This window comes from Crassostrea angulata, chromosome 2 (assembly GCF_025612915.1).
Source record: "Crassostrea angulata isolate pt1a10 chromosome 2, ASM2561291v2, whole genome shotgun sequence".
In the NCBI taxonomy this organism is placed as follows: domain Eukaryota; kingdom Metazoa; phylum Mollusca; class Bivalvia; order Ostreida; family Ostreidae; genus Magallana; species Magallana angulata.
Window position 1 is genome coordinate 17,597,422 of NC_069112.1, and position 24,560 is coordinate 17,621,981.

Here is a 24,560-nt window from a genome sequence, read left to right on the forward strand (position 1 = left end):
ATAGTGGTGTTAATGACAAAGCTGTAGCCAGCAGAAGTGGTCATCGTTCTAACGCCATACAAAAATATCAAAGGTAACAATATCCTATTCTTAAGGAAATATGCAACACTCTTGTTCCCCCTATGGTAAAGACAGATGAAAACCTCTTAAAACGTTCCTCAGAGACAACCCTGGATTCCGATACGTCTGTGCTTGACGATAATTGTATATTTTTGTCTGTGCCGAAATGTGTCAAAAAAGTTATAATTCAAAAATTCTAAAAGGTGATAAAAAAATTACTGTGGAAATTTAAAACTAAAATGTGTAAATTGTATTGCAAATTTAATAAAAAAAAACAATTGTATTTCTACAACATGTATATAACTTTGAGGGTGGGGGGATAAACTATATAAAGTAACGCCTATTTAGTGCTTCTTGATATTGAACGGACCAATCAAAAACTCTTTAGTATTTCAGAAATAGATTCTTCGCCATAAGAATGAATTATTTACGAGAATCGGAGACATTTGATTGGCTTAAAAACTGGGTTATGTTCTAAGTGTGACAGCAGCTCTTCGGGTCAATTATAATACCAAATATCTTCTTAAAGGATACATACTATGTTAAGCAGGAGTGACACCAATAATTAATGTAATAGTAGTATAGGCGTCTGTTTAACCCCCCAAAACAATGGGCTATTGTTTTAAAAAAGAACAATAGGAGAACAATGGGGAGTATCGATTGGGGACAGGTGGGGACCACCTGTCCCCCTAAGATTTTTAACCCCACAACACAATGGAGATTTTTAACCCCCCAACACAATGGAGATTTTTAACCCCACAACACAATGGGTATTGTAGGGGGGGGTGGTCACCCGACCCGATATATGTAGACCCCCAAAACACGACAGGGTATTGTATGGAGATGACAAAAGCAAGTATTTGTCATTGACCTTAACAAAGAGGAAAGGGAAAGGAGACTTGAGTGTAGTAAAACTGAACGTGTACTTTTAAAACCGGGTTAGAGTTAGGACACGATCCTATGAATGAAAATGGAGTAGATTGATTACCCGAGCGTAGTTAAAAAAAATTGATATGGAGTGAAAGGTGTGCTTTTAAATATACAGAGAGGAAACTATGAATGGAGATCGGCTAGATTTGAATATCGGTGTTGTTTGAGTAATGATACGGAGATTGGGTGGATTTAAATCTCGTTGTCGCTTGAGTAAAGATACCTGAACGTATATAAAATTAACGGACGGAATAGACTGGTGTAATGAATTCGTAATGAAATATTTTTTGGTATTTGGTTTTTTTTTATATACTTTTTTAATAAATCGTTTGGTTGATGTTTTAAATCTTACAGAATGAGTTGGGAAAAAAAAACTTCGAAAAAAAATTCAAGTTTGATTATTTTTATTGACACAAGAAAGAATTCAAATATTATAAGACAAATGACACATTGACTGTAAATAAACAATAACATGAAATTTATTGTAAAACGTTGTTAAAAAGGTTTGTTTTAAAAGAAAGGTTCAAACAACATTAATCATTATAAAGCAAATGGTAAAAAACGCTTTGAATAAGTAAGAACATGAAATAAAATGACACACACTGAAAATAAATTAGGTTTTTTAAAGTCAAAATCACTAAGAAAAAAATCAGAGTTTGTTGTTCTTGACTGTTTTTTTTTCACCAGTTTTGGAAATCGTTTGGATTGCAAATGTTGCACTGCAGCATTCCTTGTTGATTCTGATGATCGGTGCGTTCAGTACAGCATTCCACGTCTTTTAAATTCGGGTAGACAATTTTCAATGTCTGGCAATAAGTCTTTGAGAGCGTTAAATTCAAAAGGTCTAAAGCAGAGTCCTTTTCTAGTAGAAACAATGTCTGACTCTTCGTTCGGTTTCCAGTACTGACGAATATCCACACAAGGGTTGTTTTCTCTCACATGGATGTAAACGTTGTATCCCAGATGCCAACTTTGCGCTTCGTTCTTGAGAATGATTTCTTAAACGGAGTATATTGCCGACAGCAATGTTTTGAACTGAATTGATTTCAGACAAAAGCCTTTTTTATACCCGCACTTTCTAAAGAAAGTTCGGGTATATTGTTGTTACCATGTTCCGTCCGTCCGTCCGTCTGTCCGTCCGTCCGTCCGTCCGTCCGTCTGTCACGTTTTACTTTCTCAAATTGCTCTTACATCTTATAAACTAGCAAACTGAACTCTTGGAGTTTGATTTGGGGTATCATGTTGTTTTGTAAAAAGGTTTCAAATATTCTCTGTTAGTCCTGGGGGTCAAATAATTGGTAAAAAATGACGTTTTTTCACAAAAAACCTTCTTCCTCGAACTCCTCCTACATTTTCAAAAGTAGACAAATCATCTTTTGGAATATGTTTTAGGGTATCCTATAGATGCGCAATAAGGTTTCGGAATTTTCAATTTTGTCCTGGGGGTCATTTAATGGCTAAAAAATGACGTTTTTTTACAAAAAAACTGGTTTAAAAAACGTCATTTTTTTTAAGCAGTAGCCAAATGATCTTCTAGAATATGATTGGGGGTGTCATATTGAGGCATGATCAGGTTCCAGAATTTTTTTTTTAATTAAGGGGATCAGTGGGCAACAAAAAATGACGTTTTTTGGCAAAAAAAATATGGTTCCCAGAACTCCTCTTACAACTTTTGGAGTAGCTAAGTCATCTCTTGGGATATAATTGGGGCTGTCCTATAGATGTGCAATAAGGTTTTAAAAATTTAAATTTCATCCTGGGAGTCAAATAGTAGCAGAAAATTGACGTTTATCACTAAAAAAACAAACATTGATCCAAGAGCTCCTCTTATGATTTAATGGATAGACAATCATATCTTGGGATATGATAGGGACTGTTCTATAGATGTGCAGTAAGGTTTTCAAAATTTAAATTTCATCCAGGGAGTCAAAATGTTGCAGAATATTGACGTTTATCACTTAGAAAAAAACATAGATCCTAGAACTCCTTTTATGATTTAATGGATAGACACATCATATCTTGGGATATGAAAGGAACTGTTCCATAGATGTGCATTACGGTTTTGAAAAATTAAATTTAACCCTGAGGCCCATTACCTACCGGTACATACCTTTTGATGCCCTTTAAGGATCAAGAATATATATGGTTAAGGGGTGGGGATCTCAACCGTTTTCGAGATATTCGTGCACTTCCTGTTTAAGGGGGGTCATGACCACCCCCGGGGCCCATGACCTACATACCGTTTGATGCCCCTTGACACAAGGAACAAGAATATATATGGTTTAAGGGTGGGGATCTCAACTGTTTTGAAGATATTAAGGGACTTGCTGTTTGAGGGCGTCAGGAACACCCACAGGGCCCATGACCTACATAAGATTTGATGCCCCTTGACATCAGAAACATGAATATATATGGTTTAGGGGTCATGATTATAACAGTTTCTGAGATATATGGTAATTTCAAATTCCTGGGGGGTGGGGATGACCCCAGGGGTCAGATCTAATAAACCCTATATATTGCCAGTAACAGCCAATATATGATTATGAAAACCCTCTATTATTATCTTTGTCCGTTTTCAAGTTACCATTTACAATAGAGTCTATGATTCTTCCTACAAGGTTCAATGTTAGACCCCACACCCTTTTGACACCCCCCTCCCCCCCCTCCCCCGAAAAGTGGTTGTCTAACCCAAAATGAGAAAAATCAAACCAGGGTGCACAACTACATGTAGATTTGCAGGCCTATCATATCCTAGAGTTTTGTACAATTATGTTCAGCAATCTCTGAAAAACAAGTTCAGAGCGGGAAAGAAGAAAAAGAAGATGAAGAATATATACATGTATTAAGAACCGTACAAAAACAATAAGTCTCCAAACTTCATTCAATAATTTAAAGATAATTGACAATTTCTGATTCTAAGGGGGTCAGGATGACCCCTTAGGGTCATGACTTACATGCCATAATGATCTGATGCGCCTGCATGACCTAAGGAGGAATAATATCTTTGGATTAAGGTGGGGATCTCAATGGTTTTTATGATATTTGATAATTTCAGGAAGAGCACTTGGGATCATGACCTACATACCATCTTAAATGCCTTGAACAAAGAAACAATAATATAATATGTACATGATATATGATTCAATTTAAGACCCAGATATAGATCAATCATCTGTTTTGTAATACTTCCTATGTATATATACATGTACATGTATTAGTTTGTGTTTTGTTCTATACTATTCATGTTCATGACTGTAGTATGGCTTAGTCTTATTTTAAATTACATTAAAAAATTGTCAAATATATGACTTGGAACCCCCACTCCCAAACAAACTCAAATATAAACTGTTCTCTCCCCCCCCCTTCCTTGTCGAATAATCTATTAAAATCAAAATATAATTTGGGTGTCTAAAAACTTTTATAAACTGGTAAAAAATGTTCTTCTTAAAAAAAAATAACATTACACCTTGCATAATTGACAAATGATCTATTGAGATACGATCAGAGGTCATATTTCTACCTTGGGATCAATAAGTAGTATTCATTGACAAGTTAAAATTAATTAATAACAATAAATGATGCAAATTATAAATGTTTATACTCCACATTCACCCCCCCCCCCCCCAATCTAACCTGCTTATAAAGATTCAGTCTTCTTTTATTAAAATACATTCTTACATGTGTACAGTAGCAAATTTTAAATCATTTCTTGATTGCTTTTTCTCTCGTGATTCACATTAACATTTTGGAAATTGCTTAATTCAATTTTTAAGATTTATAAACAAAATGTTATATGCATCACTGCCATGTGTATTCACCTATTTGGGGTAATTGTAAAGTCTCCTAAACAAAGCAGTGACATCATTAGGCTAGGAATTACCCACATGGATCAAACACTACTGTATAACATATGAATAAGATAAAATACATTATTATTTCTAGTTCTAAAATGTCAGGGTGTCTCCAAGGGGGCATAATCTTACAATACAATTTTACGCGCAATGACACAAAGAGCAAAAATAAATTAAACGGTTTAGGGATGATGATCTCAGATCTCAGAAGTTAACAAAATATACAGTGTATCATATCATTTCCTATTTCATAAAGGCGGGGGGGGGGGGGGGGGGGGGGATTGGGTTTAAAGACAACACCTGGGGGTCATTAATATACTTTACACCAGTTGATGACTGATAATAACTTTAGAAGATATTTTGTATTTTCCTGTTTCGTGGGGTCAGAACAGTCCCATAAGGTCATGACCTACATTGTATTTGATGCATTATAATACATTAAGAAAGAAATACTCCTTCCTTCCTTTTATTACTCATATAAAAAATATAAGTGTCTACACTTACTTACATATGTAATACACAAATTTAATAAGAAATTGTTTATACAGGGTCAATATGGGGTCAACTCAACAGTGCATGCAGTCTGACAAATGAAAAAAATAACTTTTGCAACTAAAATGACAGAAACTTTACAAATGCGATAGGATAGGTAACGATGATAAGCTTATTTAGATATTAAAAGATGATGATACAGTATGCTGTCAAAGGGAGATTACATTTAGAAAGTGAAAGTAGAACTTATATACATGTGTATGTATGCTGGCAGGAATCCCATGCTGGCATCTTATTATATTGTGCTACTGCTACTACATGTATTATGCTTACCTAAATTGGTCAACATCATAATGATAATCCAATTAAAACACAATAATGAATTCCTTTAGCTGATCTTAACTACCGTAATCCTTTTCTGCATACGGAAAACACAGACATGTATGTATGGGTGTTGCTAAAACGCGGAACGGAAAACGGAACGGAATGGAAAATATCATCACGTTTATCGCTTTAAAAGGGTATAGACTGGCCAGAAACGATTTACTTTGTATCTTTTATTTATATCTAATGAATGATTATCAACATGTTGCTATCTTATTAATATTCATATGAATGTCTATCAATTATAGCATTGTATTCATTCGGCTTTAGTTGAGTACGAAACGGAAAAATCAAATGCATACGAATTGTGAAACATTAACATGATTAAACGAGCAAATTAGCTATAACTTTTTACTTATTTCTCTTATATGGTATTGCTGGCATATTAGCGTAACGTACGCAGTTAGTGAAAGCGTTTTATGCGTGTTTTGAGTATTTTTATATTATTTTCAAATATGATGTACATGTATATACTTACATCAAAATTGAATTTTCGGTGTTCTAGACGATCTTTTATCATACAGACGATACAGTATCATTGAGATGGAAGAAAAAAACTGTAGGACTGACGACATTAAAAAGTTAAAATACAGTAAACATTAAAATACCCGGGAATTTGTGAAACTAGTAATTTGTGAAACTAGTATTTTTAGCAATGCAATTTTGTTTACGTTTGCATTACAAAGCATGCAATTGTTTATTCCAGCAGCTTTATACATATGATCCGAATAGAGAGCCCTAGACGTTGCCTGGTTTGATTTTCCGATTATATATTGGGACTATAGTCTGTCGATCCCAAAATATTCATGCAGCACATTTGGACGATTTATAATGGAAAATGTTGACATCTTTTCTCCATGTGGAAGTCACTCAGAAGACCTTGCACAATTTTTCAACACTATCATCCCGGTCTGTTAAAATGCAAAACCCCGTAGACTTCTTTATTTTTAGCCGTGTATTTATACCAGCTGATAAGCTAGAGAGGACGTTTTAAAGAAAGAATAATGAGAATGTTTAATGCTTCTAAAAGAGAATCGCTTGAACCCTGAGGTATATATAAATATACAGCAAAAAGTGAATCGAGGATATTTTGGGACAGAATATAGTGGTCAATGCATGTACTGTTAATTTTGAGGAAATAAATATTCTTGAATAAATAATCTAATATTGCTAATCTTTCAAAAAAAAATTAAAAAGATACATAAAGTATATCGTTTTAGCATACTTAACAAATCTATGAGGTAAATAACATTAGATAAGATTTTCCGTTTTCCTTCCGTTCCGTTTTCTGTTCCGCGTTTTAGCAACACCCATGTATGTATACACGTGAACCCATCTAATTGAAGAGCTGGGTAAAACTAGTACCCGCTAATGAGACATGCAAACCTGTGTTGTGTACGCAACTTCAGACAAAGATCAGTCATTTGTAACATGCATGTATTTTTATGACCTTATCAAATCCACTTGCACTATTTTATTAGGTAAATAACAGCTTTAAGGTGGTGCAGGACACCTGCATATTGTGATGTACATGTATACTTCCTATTGAGATAAACAATAAAGTATGTTGAATATTGATTAAATATTTACCCCCCAAATAATGTTACCTAACATTGAAGCGCAATGGGTTAGAGCGTTTACATGTCTGTAAGAGCATTGGGGTCCAAGGTGTATTTTTGGTAATTTACGAATTTTCATGGGGAGGGGGGGTCTGGACCCCTCACTCCCACCCTTTCTCTAAATCTGTGCACACGATGATGTTCATGTAGGCACACAGAAGCAAATCTAAAACCGGCAACCGCCACGGGGAGGGGGCATAATTTAATTTTTAATTTTGTTTGTAATAATTATATAGACCATTATACTTCCTATGACATAAAATGTTAAGATTATTGATTAACTGAAAATTCACTGCAAACAGTTCTACCCCAAATTGCACATAAAGTGCTGCTCATGTCACGATGTGTATTATCATATGGGCAGAGATCTCATCCTTCAGTTATGAAAATTATAATTTTTAAATGTATTACCGGAGTTTGCATGTAGCCTTCATTTTTAATTAAACTGGTACAAAACAGTGTTATTAGGGGCAAACACATGGTGCGGGTATTACTGTCTAATGACAGCATCTAGTTTCGATTTGTCGTTCGTGCCTCTTTATTTAATGCGTCCTTTTCCTTTAGATGTTGATGAATGTTTGGAAGACAATAGTCTTTCTTTTTGTTTCATACTTGTCCTGAGAGCCATATGGGTATCGTTTTTATGCATGGATTCTTAAAATTTCGGTAGGGCTCTCACTTAATTGTTTTTAAGCTACTGGAATACTGTAAGCTCTTTTTCTGTGTAATATTCCTCCACCTCTCTATGTTCTGTTTTAAATAATGGGAATAAAACTGTCATCATCATCATTGTCATTTTACATTTGTCGGAAAACAAGTGTCACCGTTGATTCTCCGGTTAAAAATGACGGGTCTTCGCCGTTTTTGTCTTTAATATAGAAGTGCAGATGATCAATGTTATTTGTACGTAAAGGAATACGGTAGGGATAAGGAAATATTAGATTTTTAGTATTTTCTAAATAAATCCGTCTTAGAAGTGGTCCTTGGCTTTCCCCTACAATTGTGACGTCACAGCTAGAGCAGTATACAAATATTTCCTTAATGGATGATCGTCCAAGTTTGTCATTACAAAACTCCGTCATCTTCACTGTCCACTCCCCTGTAAGAGGCAGAGATCTTGGAAGACGCACTCTAAAATCCCAAGGTTTATTATCAGAATATAAGGGCGCACTGTCCGAAGACTTGAGAACCATTCGCAGCGACATCTTTTTTCAAAAATGAACTAGAACTTGTTTTCACATCTCATTTGTGTCAACGTTCGGAATCTAATTTGTAAATTTCATGGACCAGCCTAGCATCGGACCAGCATTTCGGTATGCGATACTTTTGTTTTCTAGTGATCTTCTCGATTCTGTAACTTGCCTGGTCGATTTTTGATATTTTTGAAGTTCTCAAGCATAAAACGTCATTGAATGGGTTTATTTATTATATATCCTTAACTAATAGTTTTTTGGAATGCCTTTTGAGTAGAAACGATTACTGACATTAATTTGTTTAAGATTTCTTCTGGTATGATTTTTAAATTTGTTTAAACAATTCAAAATTATACAAGTGATTTTCTTAATTGTATAAACGAATTTCTCAATCGTACATTTGAATTTAAAAATTGAACAAACGAATTAGAAAAAAGTTAAAATATTTTAGAAATCGTTCAAACGAATTCAAAAATCGTTTAAACGATTTTCTAAATTGTACAAACGATTTTATTAATCGCTCAAACGATTTTCTTAATTGACATGTACAAACGATTTTAAAAATCATTTTAACGAGGGTTTTTTTAAATCGTAAAAACGAATTTAAAAATCAAACAAACGAATTTCTAAATCCTACGAACGAATTTTTAAATAGTATAAACGATTTTCTAAATCGTACAAACGAATAAAGAAATCGTACAAAGATTTAAATCGTCGTAAAAACGATTTTCTAAATCATACAAACGATTATTATAATTTGTTTTGTCAATATGAAATTGAACATATACGCCGTCGTAGATCAGAGATGATTTGTATTCCGCCTAGTAACATTTTTAATGCCACACGAGAGACCAGCTAATTGTAAACATATTGATTTTTTTTTCATTTTTCAATGATCTATCCATAGAAAAAGAGACGATTCGTGAAAAAATTACTGAGACCGACCGGGAAACGGAGGACCCTTAAACACAAAGTGATATTGTGTTGGGATGGATACATTGGGATGATTGACTCTGACCTTAACAAGAGTAAGCGAAGGATACCTGTGTTGTTAAAATCAAAAGCGTGTGAAAAGACACCTTTTAAGTGAAATAACACATCATCACAAAATGGCTGACTTCTGATCGAAATAACATTTCGTTTTATTAAAAGGATTGTATCAACGGCAATATGTAACTTACTCCATGGCCGAGTGAATAAAGCGTCGGGCTTGTGAGTCGTACATCCCGAGTTCGAATCCTGCAGGGGTTTTGTTGTTTAATACTGAATTGAATTTTTGAGTTATTCATCTTTTATCCCCAAAACTGCAAATTTTTCGCTTTTTTGACATATGTACAGTTTATTTATCATTATATTTTTTATAATTGACATTTATATATAAGAGACGCTACAACTCATTTGCTCAAAATTACCGCTGATTTAATCATTTCAGGCTGTCCAAAAAGTAAATATTGCTAGCTCAGCCTTTTGATCAATAGCTCAGCGCATCAACTGTAAACTCTCTGCAAGGGATGAAAATATTACGAATTTATACTGATTTTACTTGTGGTGTAAACACAATTTTAGAGATATACATTTAGAATTTCGGAACAATATTTAACACGCAGTTGCGAGCTTTTTCTGGCTGTAAAAAGATTCAATCTTTCAATATATGCACGACTTCTATTCTTTTATCTAACTATGTTTCAAAATAGAAATATCCAAAATGAAGAGAATTTACTGTAATATCTCTTTAAAGCTCAATTTAAAATGATATACAGCGGTAGATCTTGTAATACCCCGTATTGCACTTTTGGAAGGAAATATGTATATTCTGTCAAATGTTTTTACACCTTTTTAACGCGAAAGTCTCTTATCAGCTTGCAAAAACACACTGACTTCCCAACTTACTTTGAAATCGACAGCACTGGCCAGACAATGCAGGATAATCAACTTCACAGCAGGTGGCCTGGGTACTCTACCTATGCACACACTGAATGTGTGTGGGAGGGGGGGGGGGTGCGTTAAAGGGTGTAATTTGGATGTTTAATTTATTTGTTTCACTATCCTTATAGTAGGTTTAGTATGCATGCCAAGAAAAACTAAACTAAAATGTGCCATGCTACGATCACGGTTGTCAGTACTTAATTGGGGGAATACCCAAGTTCACATTGCAGTAGTTCAACTTGTTGAAGGATCGATGCCGGGGGCGGGAGTGTAGCTATACATAGAAAGATATATCTCCGCAGGAGATTGATAATGCGGAAGTAATATACGATACAGACTAAGAACCACTCCGTGTTTTTCCATTGAATCTCATAATTATTCAATATTTCGGTCAACACAAGATGGTTCTTGAGGAATCCTCATTATTTGACGTCCCGGACAGGAAGCTGTATAACAAGTATAAATAGCCACTAAACGATTACACACCATTGCTATTCTTAAACTCATGCATATTCATACTTATACTTGGAATTTGACATATGGACTAACATTTTCTAGAGAAATTATGTTTATTTATCGCAATATGTATAGTTCTATTTATTGTAATTGCAAATAAGATATTTATTTCAATAATAATATTGAAATATGAATCCCAAACGAATATTGCAATTTTTGCCGCTAGGTGGTGTCCGTCAAATCCACTATCGACGTCACATGTGAGCTGACCGGTAGCAATAGAGGAGGCTCATAGAGCTTAGAGCCTCCGTCTAAAAATGTTTTGAATAAACTACTATAAACTACTGTAATATTAAAGATATTTAAATTTGACTTGTTACATTTGTTACCATGATTACAAAAAGATTTGTGACAACAATATGTTCCTCCATTTTGTTTATACGCCTGTTTAATTCAAGACATGCTTTTTAATTATAAGTACATGTAACATCTAATTAATTTCTTTGGTCTTTTCACACCCTTATAGTTACCACTACGTATACACTATATTATGAATGTATACCCTCTGTCCAGGTAATGAATAATGCGACTTTTTATTAATTTTCTTAAAATAATGATGAACTCTACCTAAAGACGTATTAATTGTTAGTATATTATCATACGTTCCTGATCTACTGAAAATTAAACAAAGCACGAGGTAAAAAGGCAACCTAAGTTGTGTAGAACACTACATTGGAGATATTTTTATCTCTTTCTCTCTTTCTGCTAATCCGTATGTACACCGGAAGAGATATTTAAAAACGAAAAGACTACATGTAAATAGTGTGTTCAAATAACTGTCAAAATACTTACGTGTTTATTTCTTTTTCATTAGAATTCTAAAACAATTCGTCAAAATCGAATCCGCCATCAATATTTAATATTCCACAAAGTAACTTAGTGATACGGTCATACATGTACCATACGCAAATGACCGTTTATGTAAACAAAGACATCTTATAGGTACATGTAAAAGTACATGAGCAAAAAGAATAATAACTCTATATTGCAATATAAGCGACTATACGGGTAAGACCTTTTTTTATACGGGAAAGCCGGACCTTTAATGTTAACATTAAAGAATTGCAGGACTATTTTACGGGGCCAACTTTAAATTATAAGACACCGGTATGGGCAGCGGAAAGGGCAAAAACCACTTTTTTACAAAATCAACGATAATCTAAATTCAGCAATCTAAAATAATATTATCAATGACCATAAGTGCAAAACCAACAGTCTTCTTCGAAAAATAAATGTACATAAAATCAACCAAAGATATCTAAATACAAATAAAAATCAAAAAGTAAAACCAACAGACATAAATCTAAAACGAACATAAATCAACATGAAACAAGCGGACGCACAAATAAACGCCAGGGCGCGTTTTTTGGGAAGCAATATACGTCATCGATTATTGGAATCCGGGATGGTTCGCACCTATTCTGTTTCGCCCTGAAATGTTTCGCACCTGCCTCGGAGCGAAACATCTCACTGTATTTAGATATTTTTCTCGTATTATCATTCCTCTGAAATTAATTATTACCTATACAAGAATTGAAATATGTTTTTAAAAAACCTATTGAAACAGTGCTTGTCTTTATGCATGCACGGCCAAGAGAGCGTTCTTGCTTGATTAGGATTTTTATTTACTAATTTTATGAAGCCATGCCATTTTATATGGTTCAGAACAAGAGGTGTGAACTGTGTTGTAATAACATTTATAGCCTGTCATTCACTTGACAATTACCTGTATTTTTATAATGAGAATAATTACAAATGTATAATATAATATTGTTAGCATAGCTCTGTTTTGGGGATCATTTAATTACATAAATTATCTGTTTGAACTTTATATTACCCACCCACCCCCTCCCCTGTATCCACTATTTAAACTACGCCTATTACCAGTCTTATTCTTATGGCAAAAGTCAAACTCGTTAAAAAATTAATTTCTATCCGACTTTTTTTTAATTCTAATTGTTTATTTACCGGATGGCAGTAAATACAAAATTTACAAAGTTGTCAAGTTGTAAAGTTTGCATTACTTCCACCCAGCAAAATTAAAGTGATATGAAAAGCAACAAATGACTGACACATTTTACGTGAATAGAGGCGTGAAAATTTGGTTTGCTATATTTATCAATACAGATGTGCCTTAGCCTGACGGAGACGGAAAGTCGTAAAATAAACATTTTGTTTAAATTGTTATCATCAAAATATGCATTAATTAATGCATACAATGTTTTCTATAACGAAGTTTGATTTATTTCTCTACAGTCTTATGCAATGCCTGTACAAGTAGTTTGAAGAAAAGATAAGACATGGCAGTATTCTGATACATGCACTTAATTTTAATTCACAATGTACATGTGTCTTGTAGTATTTTAAAAATGTTTTTTTTCCTCAGATTTTTGTATACCATCATGTTTATGGGCAACACTTAAATTACTTTTTTTTAATATAAGACTGTATAATAATTGATTATGCATGTTTTCATCCGAATATGAAATTTGGAACAAATGTACGAGTATAAACAGGTAATTAAAATATTATTTATGATTTTTAATAAATCATAATAAATATATGGGAATGGAAATAATATTTAACCCTACTTTTGCTATAACAATAAGACTGGTAAAAATCGTAGTAAAATAGTGGATGCAGTTGGATAACGGAAAGTTCAATCAGATACCGGTAATTTATGTAATAAATGACCCCCAAAATAGATCTATGCTAACTATATATACATTTCTAATTACATCATGTTATTTGTTGCGCTTCCGCGACTAAAAATATAGTGCAAGATGCTGCCGGGGAAATTTATTTTGACATATAAAAGATATGATATAACGATTATTTTTCAAAATACACATCAAAATGGTTATATATGTTAATTTTATTTAATCGTACAAAAATCTATTTATTACGCTTCAGCGCTAACACAACAGGAAAAGTATTCCGAATGTTAAAATAATTATATATATGAGATATCAATCAAAAACAAGGCAATACGTGAAGATTAGTATGATTAAAATAGTAAAGAGGCGAACGATGATTCGATAAAAAGCAAAAATTACGATATGAATTATAGTTAATTTACATTAGAGAAAATCATTGCAACAAATGCAAGGGTATATATTCAGGAATACTAGTAAGTTATTAAGCCTACATACCTATATAACCTACAGGGCGCCCGCCCTCTACAAGTAATACATTTTACTTACAATGCAGGTAAACCATATACATGTATCAATGTGAATTATGGTTGTATTCGCCTGAAACCAAAAGAAGTGCTTGCATTTCGTCCAAAATCTTTGTTTATTTAAAACTGCATGAATGCCTTCTTTTTGTTACTTTCTCTATTACATTTGCTTTGTTATTTCAATGTAAACTTTAACCCCTTGTTTTATATTAAGTCTTTCACATTATATTATGGTTTCGAGACTGATGGACGGTCATTCTGTAGAGTAGCAGATTAACACATCTATTCATTATATGCCAATGTTTTGTTACTATGTGGGTTAAACGTACCTTGTTAATTCAGTGTAAATTCCGGTCTTTTATTTAATACAATGTCTATCTCATTCTTTTTTGATTTCTGGGATGCTGTTCAGTGCTTTCTTTTAATATCAATCCAAGCGTACCATGTAAAAAATACACCACATAGGTATCCTGTAGAAGGGCCGATTAAACAATCTATATGTTATAATAAAGACCGATGTTTTCAACTGTCAGTATAGCAAAGCCTTAAGGTAAGTTTAGTGTAGAAGTATGGAAGGTGTGGAGCCCCAAGGAGAACACGTTTGTTTGTGTACACATGAATATGTATATACACCGGGTGATAAATAAGATCATTTTTTATTATCTATAAAATTACATAGGTAATCTTGTTAGCGTATGTACATATACTTATTAAGCTAGAAAAAAGAGAAACAATCGTCGGAAACCCACGGCCGGTCTCGCTTATCTTTAGAGATGCGAGATTCCGACGATAAAGAGAAACAAGTGCAAGTTTAATTTAAACCCCATTTTAAAAAAGAGTAACATATCTACAGCGTTTAACATGAAATAATGTTGACAATATTCTTCAAAGCCTCCTCTGAATTATGAACCTGTTATTCTCTTAGTGAATCGGGAAATATAGCCTGGAGATCGGTTCAGACGGTTGCTTGTTCTGATTAAATTGAGATGAGCTCAATCTCCTTCTCGCTTTATTTTTCACTTAATTTTTTTTTTAAAGTCCTCATTTCTTAAAAACGTTTGTATTTCACGTTTACTATTCCTAAATTCAACAAAATATCAAGTTGCTGATTTGAAATGTTTACTTTAAAGAACCGAAAATGTCAATTGTTAAGTTACATAAAATTTCTATTTTTAGAGTTGTAATTGTAACAATTACGTGAATTTGTAAGGTTTTTAACGCTATTATAACGTAGTTTAAAATGTTTTATTTAACATTTACATTAGATAAATATTAACACTTTAAATTATTAAATTAGGTTTATAAAATCGAAAAAGAAATTCTTCAAAATGTTATGCTAATGTAATTTTGTAAGTTTTTCAACGTTATGGTAACGTTATCATACATAATGTTATTTTCATGCAATAAAACGATATGTGTATCTGAAAAGAAAATTAGCAATACTTACAACCTTAGTCAAATTACTTTGACAAAAATTGAAGAGTTGTATTAGAAGACCAATAGACATATGTACATTTTTATTTATTACATCACAAACAAATTGGCGTTGTAACGCGATGTAATTCATATATTTATTGCACAAAATTACCCAAAGCAAAAAACTTGACCTTCTGTATGAGTTATATATTACAAAAGCCCGTTAAGCACATTTTCATAGGTAAAAAAAATAAATTTCGCGAATAAACGCGTAACTTTCGCAATTTAGCGCCAAACATTAGCAAAAAAAGCGTAACTTTCGCGTTATAACGCTGAAATTTCGCGAAAAAAAGCATTCCTCGCCCTCAAAGTATTTCTAGTTTAATTAAAAACATTATAAGAAACGTGAACAGGGAATCGTGGTCAACCTTTTATAAAGGGCTAAGTTACAAGTTGCGGCGATAAAATGTTCAGATCTGATTTGAAATAGATGGATGCCCTAAAGCACGAAATCTTGTCACTGGATGCCGATTTTTTACGATTTTATCAAACCCGTGTCCTCTGCTGCTCAGTTGTCTCCCCTTGCAACAGACTAACACTTTGCAGACCAATACTGGTGCCTCAAATTTGTTAAACCAGCTCTTTCGATCAGGTTGTAGACGTACCCTACAGCACAGCGACGTCTGCTACAGGTGCCTCCAGACTGGGCATTGAAAGACCAGATGTCCCCTCAACATCTCCAAACGTTCAAATTTGAAGTGATTTTGATAATAAGTATTCATCATCTGTAGATTTGTTCGAACGAATAACAGATGAGATAATAAATGAGCCTGCATTGCAAGTTATTATCTATCGTAGACTCAAATCAATCATGCACAGATGCGAACAATAGTTTACAAAATCATTATGAATTTTGGAGAAAGTTAGAAGTATTTGAGGATATCTTGAGATTGTTCCAAATTAGCCACAACATTCCTTTTGCAGTTAACCCATTGAGGGTTTATATGAAAATAAAAAAGTCAGCTTTACAGAACTTTTCCTTTGTTACAGAAAGCCTTGAAGGCTTAATAAAATCGGGTTGCGTTATACAAGTTCCGTTTAGACCATTCAATGTAAGTCCATTGAGAGTCGCAAAAACAGAGAAAGAAGAGTTTGATTTTAGATTTCAGTATGTTAAATGGTTTTCTGAAACAAGACAAAATAAAGTTCGAGGATCACACACTGGCTTTTGTTTCTGTATTAAATTTAAAGCTGACATGAATTCATAAATACGCATTGTTTTCCTTTTATCTCCCGGCTACTACCGCCATATGAGTTGTCGATGTATATTTTGATCATCGCTACACATCCCCTATATAAGGCCGAGAGCACTATTCATGCTTCATCATATGATTTTATCAAACTCGTTGTGTATTTTCTATTCCCGGGCCTTGGCGAAGGGATATAAAACACACAACGAGTTGGATAAAAATCATATACCATCGCAAATCATGAGAAATTTTTTATCACATGTTTTACTAAGAAATTTGTTAATCCCAACTTTTTCTGTAAAAATTGTGAGCCGCACAACACATTATCAACAAAACGTCAACAACTTTACACATGAAAAAAAAAGTTCCTTGAAGTATAACAAACACACAGTTCATTTTTGAACAATTTTTATGATTTCATGAAAATAATGATAATATCATTAAATACTTTACATTTATAACTCAACACTTTTCAACTGAATAGTATTATTAACGTTTTTATTCTACGCCAATCAGCTACGTAATGTTTCAATATGGCGTTAAATCGCTTAAAAACACACAGTGGGATATCAAAAACTTATATTATGAGTGATATCCACCGCATATTCAGATAAACGTGATGATATTGCTTTACAGTACTTCCATTTGGTTTGTCTACAGCCCCATACATACCTACAAAGTGTTTAAGAGCTGAGGTCAAGTATTGGAGATCTAACAATATAAGAATAATTCTGTGTTTAGATGACGGGCTAAAAATCATTTGAGGAATTTTCAATTTTATCAAATCATCACTAGAGGATGCTGGATTATTAGTTAACCAAGAAAATCTATTTTCAGACCAGTTCAAGATATTGAATAGTAAGGGATCAGGTGAAATTCAGTAAGATTTAGCATTTCCATTCTAGAAAGAAGAATCCAAGATGTCGAGTCTACTATTGTTCAGTTTTATTTTTCAGATTTACCAAAAGTTTCATCAAAGGCGCTTGTCAGAGTTGCGGGGGAAATGATTTCATTGCAACCAGTCTTTGGTAATGTTTGTAGACTAATGACAAGATACTGATATAAGGAACTAGCTTTCAAAGTATTACGGGATAGTACACTTAATTTCAAATTTCCTATCGAACCAATAAACGATTTAAAGTTCTGGTTAATACATGTTCGAAAATACAATGACAAAAAACTACATGTAGCTGTAACAGAAAGAGAAAGTGCGTTAGTTTATTCAGATCTAGCCCTGTAGGCAATGGGGCATTTACTTTGGGTTTAAATGAGAAAAAAAAACTTTTATTAAATGTGAAATGGAAATGAAATGAACAAAAATCTAAAAAAAAAAAGCGATAGAATTGGCTTTAATATCATTTAACGAAACGTTATTTAACAAATGCGTCAAATGGTTTAAAGATAATTAGAGCTGTGCGTATATTTTGCAGTCGGGCACTATGAGCTGATTTACAAGAAATAGTACTTATTATATTCTTATTTTGCAGGGAACATGATATTTCAGTCGACATTCAGTGGATCACCAGAGACAAAAAGCAGAAAGTTGATTATTCAAGCAAACTTGTAGATTAAGAAGACTGGGAGGTGTTTCAAGATTTTTTTTAATTTCATTGATCTTTATATGGTCCACATTCCGTTGACAAATTTGCTAATTCAAAAAACACACAAGTGGCGTCGATTTAATTTGTTGTTATGGAATCCGGCTACGGAAGCTGTAAATTCATTTACTCAAGACTATGGAACAGAAAACGATTGGTTTGTTCCGCCAATTTCTTTTGTTATACTTACATGTTAAATACTGAAATCTGATTGGTTAAGACGCAGTTCATAATACTTTCTATTACCCTCAGCGTTAGCAACGCACTTATCAACGGGTAACATTAAAAATTGTTACATGCGCGAAAATTATGCGCGTACGGTTCGCTGTAGAATTCATGTTATTCCTATATAAAAACAGTAAAATTTTTTTAAAAATTAAGACATTCAGTATGACAAAATAAATAGTGCCTGTTTGGGAGGATAACAGTTGAAATTTACACCATTCACTATTCGCCATTCGCGTCGGTTGACAATGGTTTTATCGGGGTGTCAATTTCAACTGTTACCCTCCCAAACAGGCACTATTTATATATTGTGACAAAAACCATTAAATATATCATTAATAGCAAGGCGAAAGGAAACTTGATGATCTGTTTCTTTTTTGCCTTACATTTATAAAGATAAATATTCTATTTATGAATATATCACAGATATCTTAGAGTTCAGTGACCGAATTCTGACCGAATTTTACCTCCAGTATTATATGGAAGGTTTTTGTGATATAATGGTACATATCATACGACATGTATACATAAACAGTAGGTACTTGAACTCGGAGAATGGTACTGCAGACGTTGATGGAAATCCTAGTACATCAATGTACTTCTGAATAATATAAATATACATGTATATAGGTATTTACTCGTATTGTTTAAAGTCTGGTACATACATGTATTTGTAATATAGAAGTTTGTTTTAGTTTAATTTTAGGTCTTGGTACATGATTGTGTTGCAGATGTTTGATATGTTTTGATTTATGGTCCTGGTACATAATTGTATTGCAGATGTTTGGTTAATGTGCATTGATTAGAATAGCATGTACCTTAGTAAATATTCAAATGACTTTCATTGAACAGTTTCTTTAAATTGGGTATCTGTCTTATACGTTTTGCAGAATTATTTTTGGCAGGTGGACTCGTTATTTGAAAGCGCTCAGGATCCATCTCTTTTTAAGCTTGCGGAGACCTTACCGAATTACTGCCTAAAGTCAAAAGCCGAAAATACAGTATAAAAAAAGCCACACTTCAAAAACCAAGGGCTGTAGAACTTAAAAACCAACCATTGATAATTTACCAGGCCATGATGTACGTGCAACATTATATTTAGCTTATCTCGCAAACACTTTTGGTTCTTCTTCGAATATAGAAAAAGCTTCTTATGCAAAAGAATGGGCTCATGATTTAGCTGGATTACCTAGTCCTTGTGATTCCACCTTTGTTAAGTTTGTGAAAGAAGGTTGTATCAGAGAACATAGTCACCCCGTCGTTAAGAGAGAACCAATTCCATCGGATGTATTGTTTATTGTGTTTGAAAAGTTTAGAAAGAGTGATGGAACAGTATATAACCTTCGAACCTGTTGTATTTTGTCCTTTAGGATATGCCGATTGTTTGCGTCTTTCCGAAATTGAAAACATAAGAAAGTCACCTTTAGTTTCTAGTGACTCTTATTAGACATTGTTTATAGCAAAAAGCAGAACAGATGTTTTACGAGCAAGGCTCTTCTCTATGTATATCCCGTACAATCTGTTCTACTTATCTTGAAGCAATGCATCTCCGATATTTACTGTCATCAGATATTGATGAAAAGTCGGAAGATTTATTTTTGGGTAAGTTACATTTTGCAAGAAAAATTAGCATACAAGCTTAAAAATAATATAAAAAACCGTATAATAAAAGTTCAATTTGACCCCATAATTTCTGGTACAATAAAATGTTACATATTGTTATGTTATGTTTTAGAGGTGTTGAAGTAAAATATATTGTTCACCTTTTTATTTGTTTTATTTGCACTCACTGGCATTATATGACGTCAGAAGTGACATTATTTCTTATAATTCAATCAAAATCAGCCAAAAATTGACATTTTTCTAATATTTTTATGAATGGGAAATAAAGAGCGCATGCATGATCAAGGAAATTTTGTTTATCACTTATTAGCCTTGGCTAGATACATCTCTGGTTAAAATACTTTGTTTGTACAAGCACGCGCTCTATGTCTTCTGAAATGTATGCTACAAATGCAAAAAGGGCGGGAAAAGGTTGTCTTTACGACGTCATATTTCTAAATTGTGGGCAGTTGAATCAAAATGGACATTATGTAAAAACTACACATATATATCTGTACAAAGAAATGAAAGAATTACAGTAAATTGACGATGATCATTTTGGGGGGCCATTTTAGGCCCATATCAAATAAAGTCCTTTCGAGCATCAAATTGTTTTATTAATAAATTCAGGGAATTAGCGATTAATTAAAATGTTAGAAATAATAAAGAAACTATAAGGATGAGTTCATGATGTTAGTGAGAGTTTTCCCTCCAAATGTTTACTAGAACTGTTAACAATCAGTTATAATGTATGGTCATTTAACATTCACTTTTAAACACGTCAATCACTTTCGGTTTTGTTATTATGTTTCTACCCTTTAGTTGATCTAGCTTTTTGCAAGCAGAACACATTGACTCGCGAAATATTTCAGAGATATTTAAAGAACCATATTTATCTTTTTCTCTCAGGTATTGAGTATATAATTTTTCACTGGATCCAATTTCTTTAAGTTTTTTGGCCAATTTTTCCGGAGACGTAAAATCGAAAGTGTTTATGAAAGTTCCCTTTGGTAAATATTCACGTGCTTGAGGTGGACCATTTACAACTGGTATGATGCTCAAATTGTATTGATAGAAGTTAAATACTTTTTCTGTGGAGTAATCTCTACAAATATTATTCTCGAAGGAGAAATAAAACTTATAATCCCTAGAGAAATTCTTCAAACAATCATTCATAGCAGGAGTTCGAGTCCCACACTTCTTCTTCCCACACTTCTTCTTCCCACACGATCCAAACGTGTCAATATCTATGTACTTCTGTAATTTTTCAATGTATTCTTTACGACGAGATGGGACAGGGCAGTGACCAGACATCCAAACACCGAATTTTGTCTTCTGTCGAAAAACCTCAGAATAATTTCTATGTATACTTTTGTCCAGTCTTATAATTTTGCCATATGGTCTTGAAACGTCAGCATTTCTACGATAAGACATGGTCCATTCGAATTTATAGTCCCAAGCGCTATTTGGCCAATGTGTGAATGCTTTGTTTTCCAGAGTATTGAAAATCCAGACTTGAGATGTATTCCTCATGGGAGGAGTTCTTGGCAGAGTTGAATGAGTGAAGATAACACCACTACTTCTAAGTATATCAGAATTAACGGTTGATAATATACAGGTAGATCTAAAATTGCTACACTTGTTCGCTGGAAAATATGTCACTGAAGACTTTAAATAAAATGGAAGGTTGTACCACAAGATTACCAAAGTTTTGTTATTGATGGAATTTGATTCAGCATTAAATGAAGTAGTTTGTGTGTCACTGTTCTTTATATGTGGATGAACATCAGTGAAATATATTTTTTCTGACGATGAAAAATATCCCAGAATAAAAACAAGAAGCATACCCGTGATACCAAACACAAGGAACGCCAGATTGGTAGGCTTCATGCTTGAAGAACCTAAAGAAAAACAAATAATGTAAGTTATTGAAGAAATATTTTTAAGAGATGCTCCTCATGGTCATCTACACAGCTAATTAAATGCCAAAAGAAATCATTCGTTAATAAACATAGGCGATTTGAGAATTATATTCTTGTAAGTAAAGGTAGGTTTGTAATAAGTATGAAACATCATACATTATACTTTTTATATATATATATACTATATACTATATCCATCTTAGGTGGTATTGGACATTTCAATATTATGACGTTCTTCCTATCAAAAGACACAATAAAATCAAGTTTATGCTTTTTTTCTTACCAAAAGTTGCTATTTAACAGCGTAAAACAATGTGTTACAGCTTTTACTGGGAATCTAAAAGTTATTAGTCCGAATCCCTCGATGGCTTTAATTAGGGTCTTCCGTCTTCAGCGGAAGACCCTACTATTATTCTATTGTTTCTATTTCACTTTTCTTATTATTAAGGTCTTCCGTTTCCAACGGAAGACCTTATTGTTTTCGTTCGGTTTCTTTTTCCCTATTCTTTTTTTTTCTTACAAATTTTGTGTACATGATTTCTTAAAAACTACTTGGCCGATTTACGTGAAACTTTCCGATCTGATAGATATTGCTCTGAACCTTATTGAAATTTTTTTTTAATCGGTACGTTACTTCCGGTTTTGAGATATTAACAATTCAACGATTTTTAGAGGGTGGGCTTGTCCACGAAGGATCTCATAAACTAAAAAAGATTTTGAGTTCAAAATTTCAGGAATGATAGTCAAAAGAATGTACATTTGCAATAGGGCATTTATAATTGTTCAGCGCAAAAAGCGCAGAAGCACGTCAGGGCTCCAAAAATGAAATTAAAAAAGTGTTGTGATTTTGCATAGTTTTCTTACTTTATCTTTTTTCTCGGAAATATTTTGTTAAGACATGTAGAACAAAAAAGATTTATGCTTAAAAGATCTTTCATTTGACATCAAGAAAAAGGAGCTGGCCTTTCTTGAAAAGTAAGTTCTTGAAAGTAATCGCTCTGTAACTAAAAAACGGTTAAGATTTCAATATGGCTCTCGCTGCAAAAGTTGTTCATTATGATCTTATTAATGCCCTAACAATAATATTTTGTTCGGTTATTGCGTAATATGAGAGTAAAAAGCTTGTTACCATGTATATGTGTTTTATTTGACAAATAAACGTGGTATTTGTGCGTATAACTGACATAATGGGTACCAGTTAACATACGGAAAGTGTTTAAACAGTTAAGTTATTTCTAGTGAGCACATTATGGATAAAAAATAAATGCTTCTATGCAATGCATTTGAGTCGCATTTAAAATCTAGCTAAATTCCGAGCTGTGTATGTGAACATCTTTGCCCGCGGCCGAGGAAATAAGTCGCGGCTAGCTGGACTAGCGAGCGGTCTGCTGTTTTCTAATACACAAGATTTGCGTCTTGCTGTAAAGCACACATGGGTTTATTTATGTAGCTGCAAACTCAATAATTCCGATTTTAACGATTTGAATAGTAAATAAAAAAGAAAAATTATACCTCTACCTACTACCATAGACAGTGTACCAGCTTACATTCGGAAACTGTCTAAACAGTTTAATTCTTTTCTAGGGAAACACGATATGGGTAAAAGAACTGCTTTCATGCAATGCATTTGAGTCACATTTAAAATCTAGTTGGATTCCGAGCTGCATGTATGTAAATAATTATACGTATCCGATCCACTGCCCGCGGCCGAGGAAACAGGTCGCGGCAGGACTAGCGAGCGGTCTACCGTTATCCAATACACAACATTTGTGCCTGGCTGTAATGCACACATGTGTTTATTTTATGTAGCTGCAAACACAAAGAATTTCGATTTTAACCTTATATTAAAAGAGTTAATGAAAAAAATATTATACCATTACCTACGAAGTAATGCTGTTTTGGCCTCGTTATTAAAAAATATATATATATAGTATGACTGTCAATGAAATAAGGCGTTCATTGTGATCTTGTATATGTCATAAAATAGTGTTATTGTTGGAAAATAAAATTTAGTTATTAAACTGAAAACATTTCAATCCCAGCACGTTGAGGGTACATTTACATAACACGGGCTGGGAGACGCCGCGCAAGTGGACAACCGATTCGCTGTAGTCTAGGACACAGAGAGAGAGAGAGAGAGAGAGAGAGAGAGAGAGAGAGAGAGAGAGAGAGAGAGAGAGAGAGAGAGAGAGAGAGAGAGAATTAAGCAGGGTGTAGAAAGTAACAGTTGAAATATATTTAATGAAAAGCGTTCGAGAAAAGGCAACTTAAGTGGTACAAGGATTGTGAACATTTCAGCGTGGTTTACACAAGGGGGTAAAACGACTACGAGTTTTGACAGATTTGGCGACAAAGAGTTAAAAAGAGATTGATACAAACAAAAGTGCAATTATAT

At 33.4% G+C, this 24,560-nt stretch overlaps 1 protein-coding gene across 2 annotated transcripts in view; it reads right to left on the reverse strand.

Moving 5' to 3' along the window:
- Positions 1 to 20,254: 20,254 nt before the first annotated feature.
- LOC128172196 (4-galactosyl-N-acetylglucosaminide 3-alpha-L-fucosyltransferase 9-like) overlaps positions 20,255 to 24,560 on the reverse strand; it is a 78,277-nt gene continuing 73,971 nt past the window's right edge. For both annotated transcript variants that reach the window (XM_052837977.1, XM_052837979.1), the window contains one exon: positions 20,255 to 22,144. In XM_052837977.1, the coding sequence (XP_052693937.1) occupies positions 21,003 to 22,133 (1,131 nt within the window). In that variant the 5' untranslated portion in view covers positions 22,134 to 22,144 and the 3' untranslated portion in view covers positions 20,255 to 21,002. The remainder of the gene's footprint in view (positions 22,145 to 24,560) is intronic.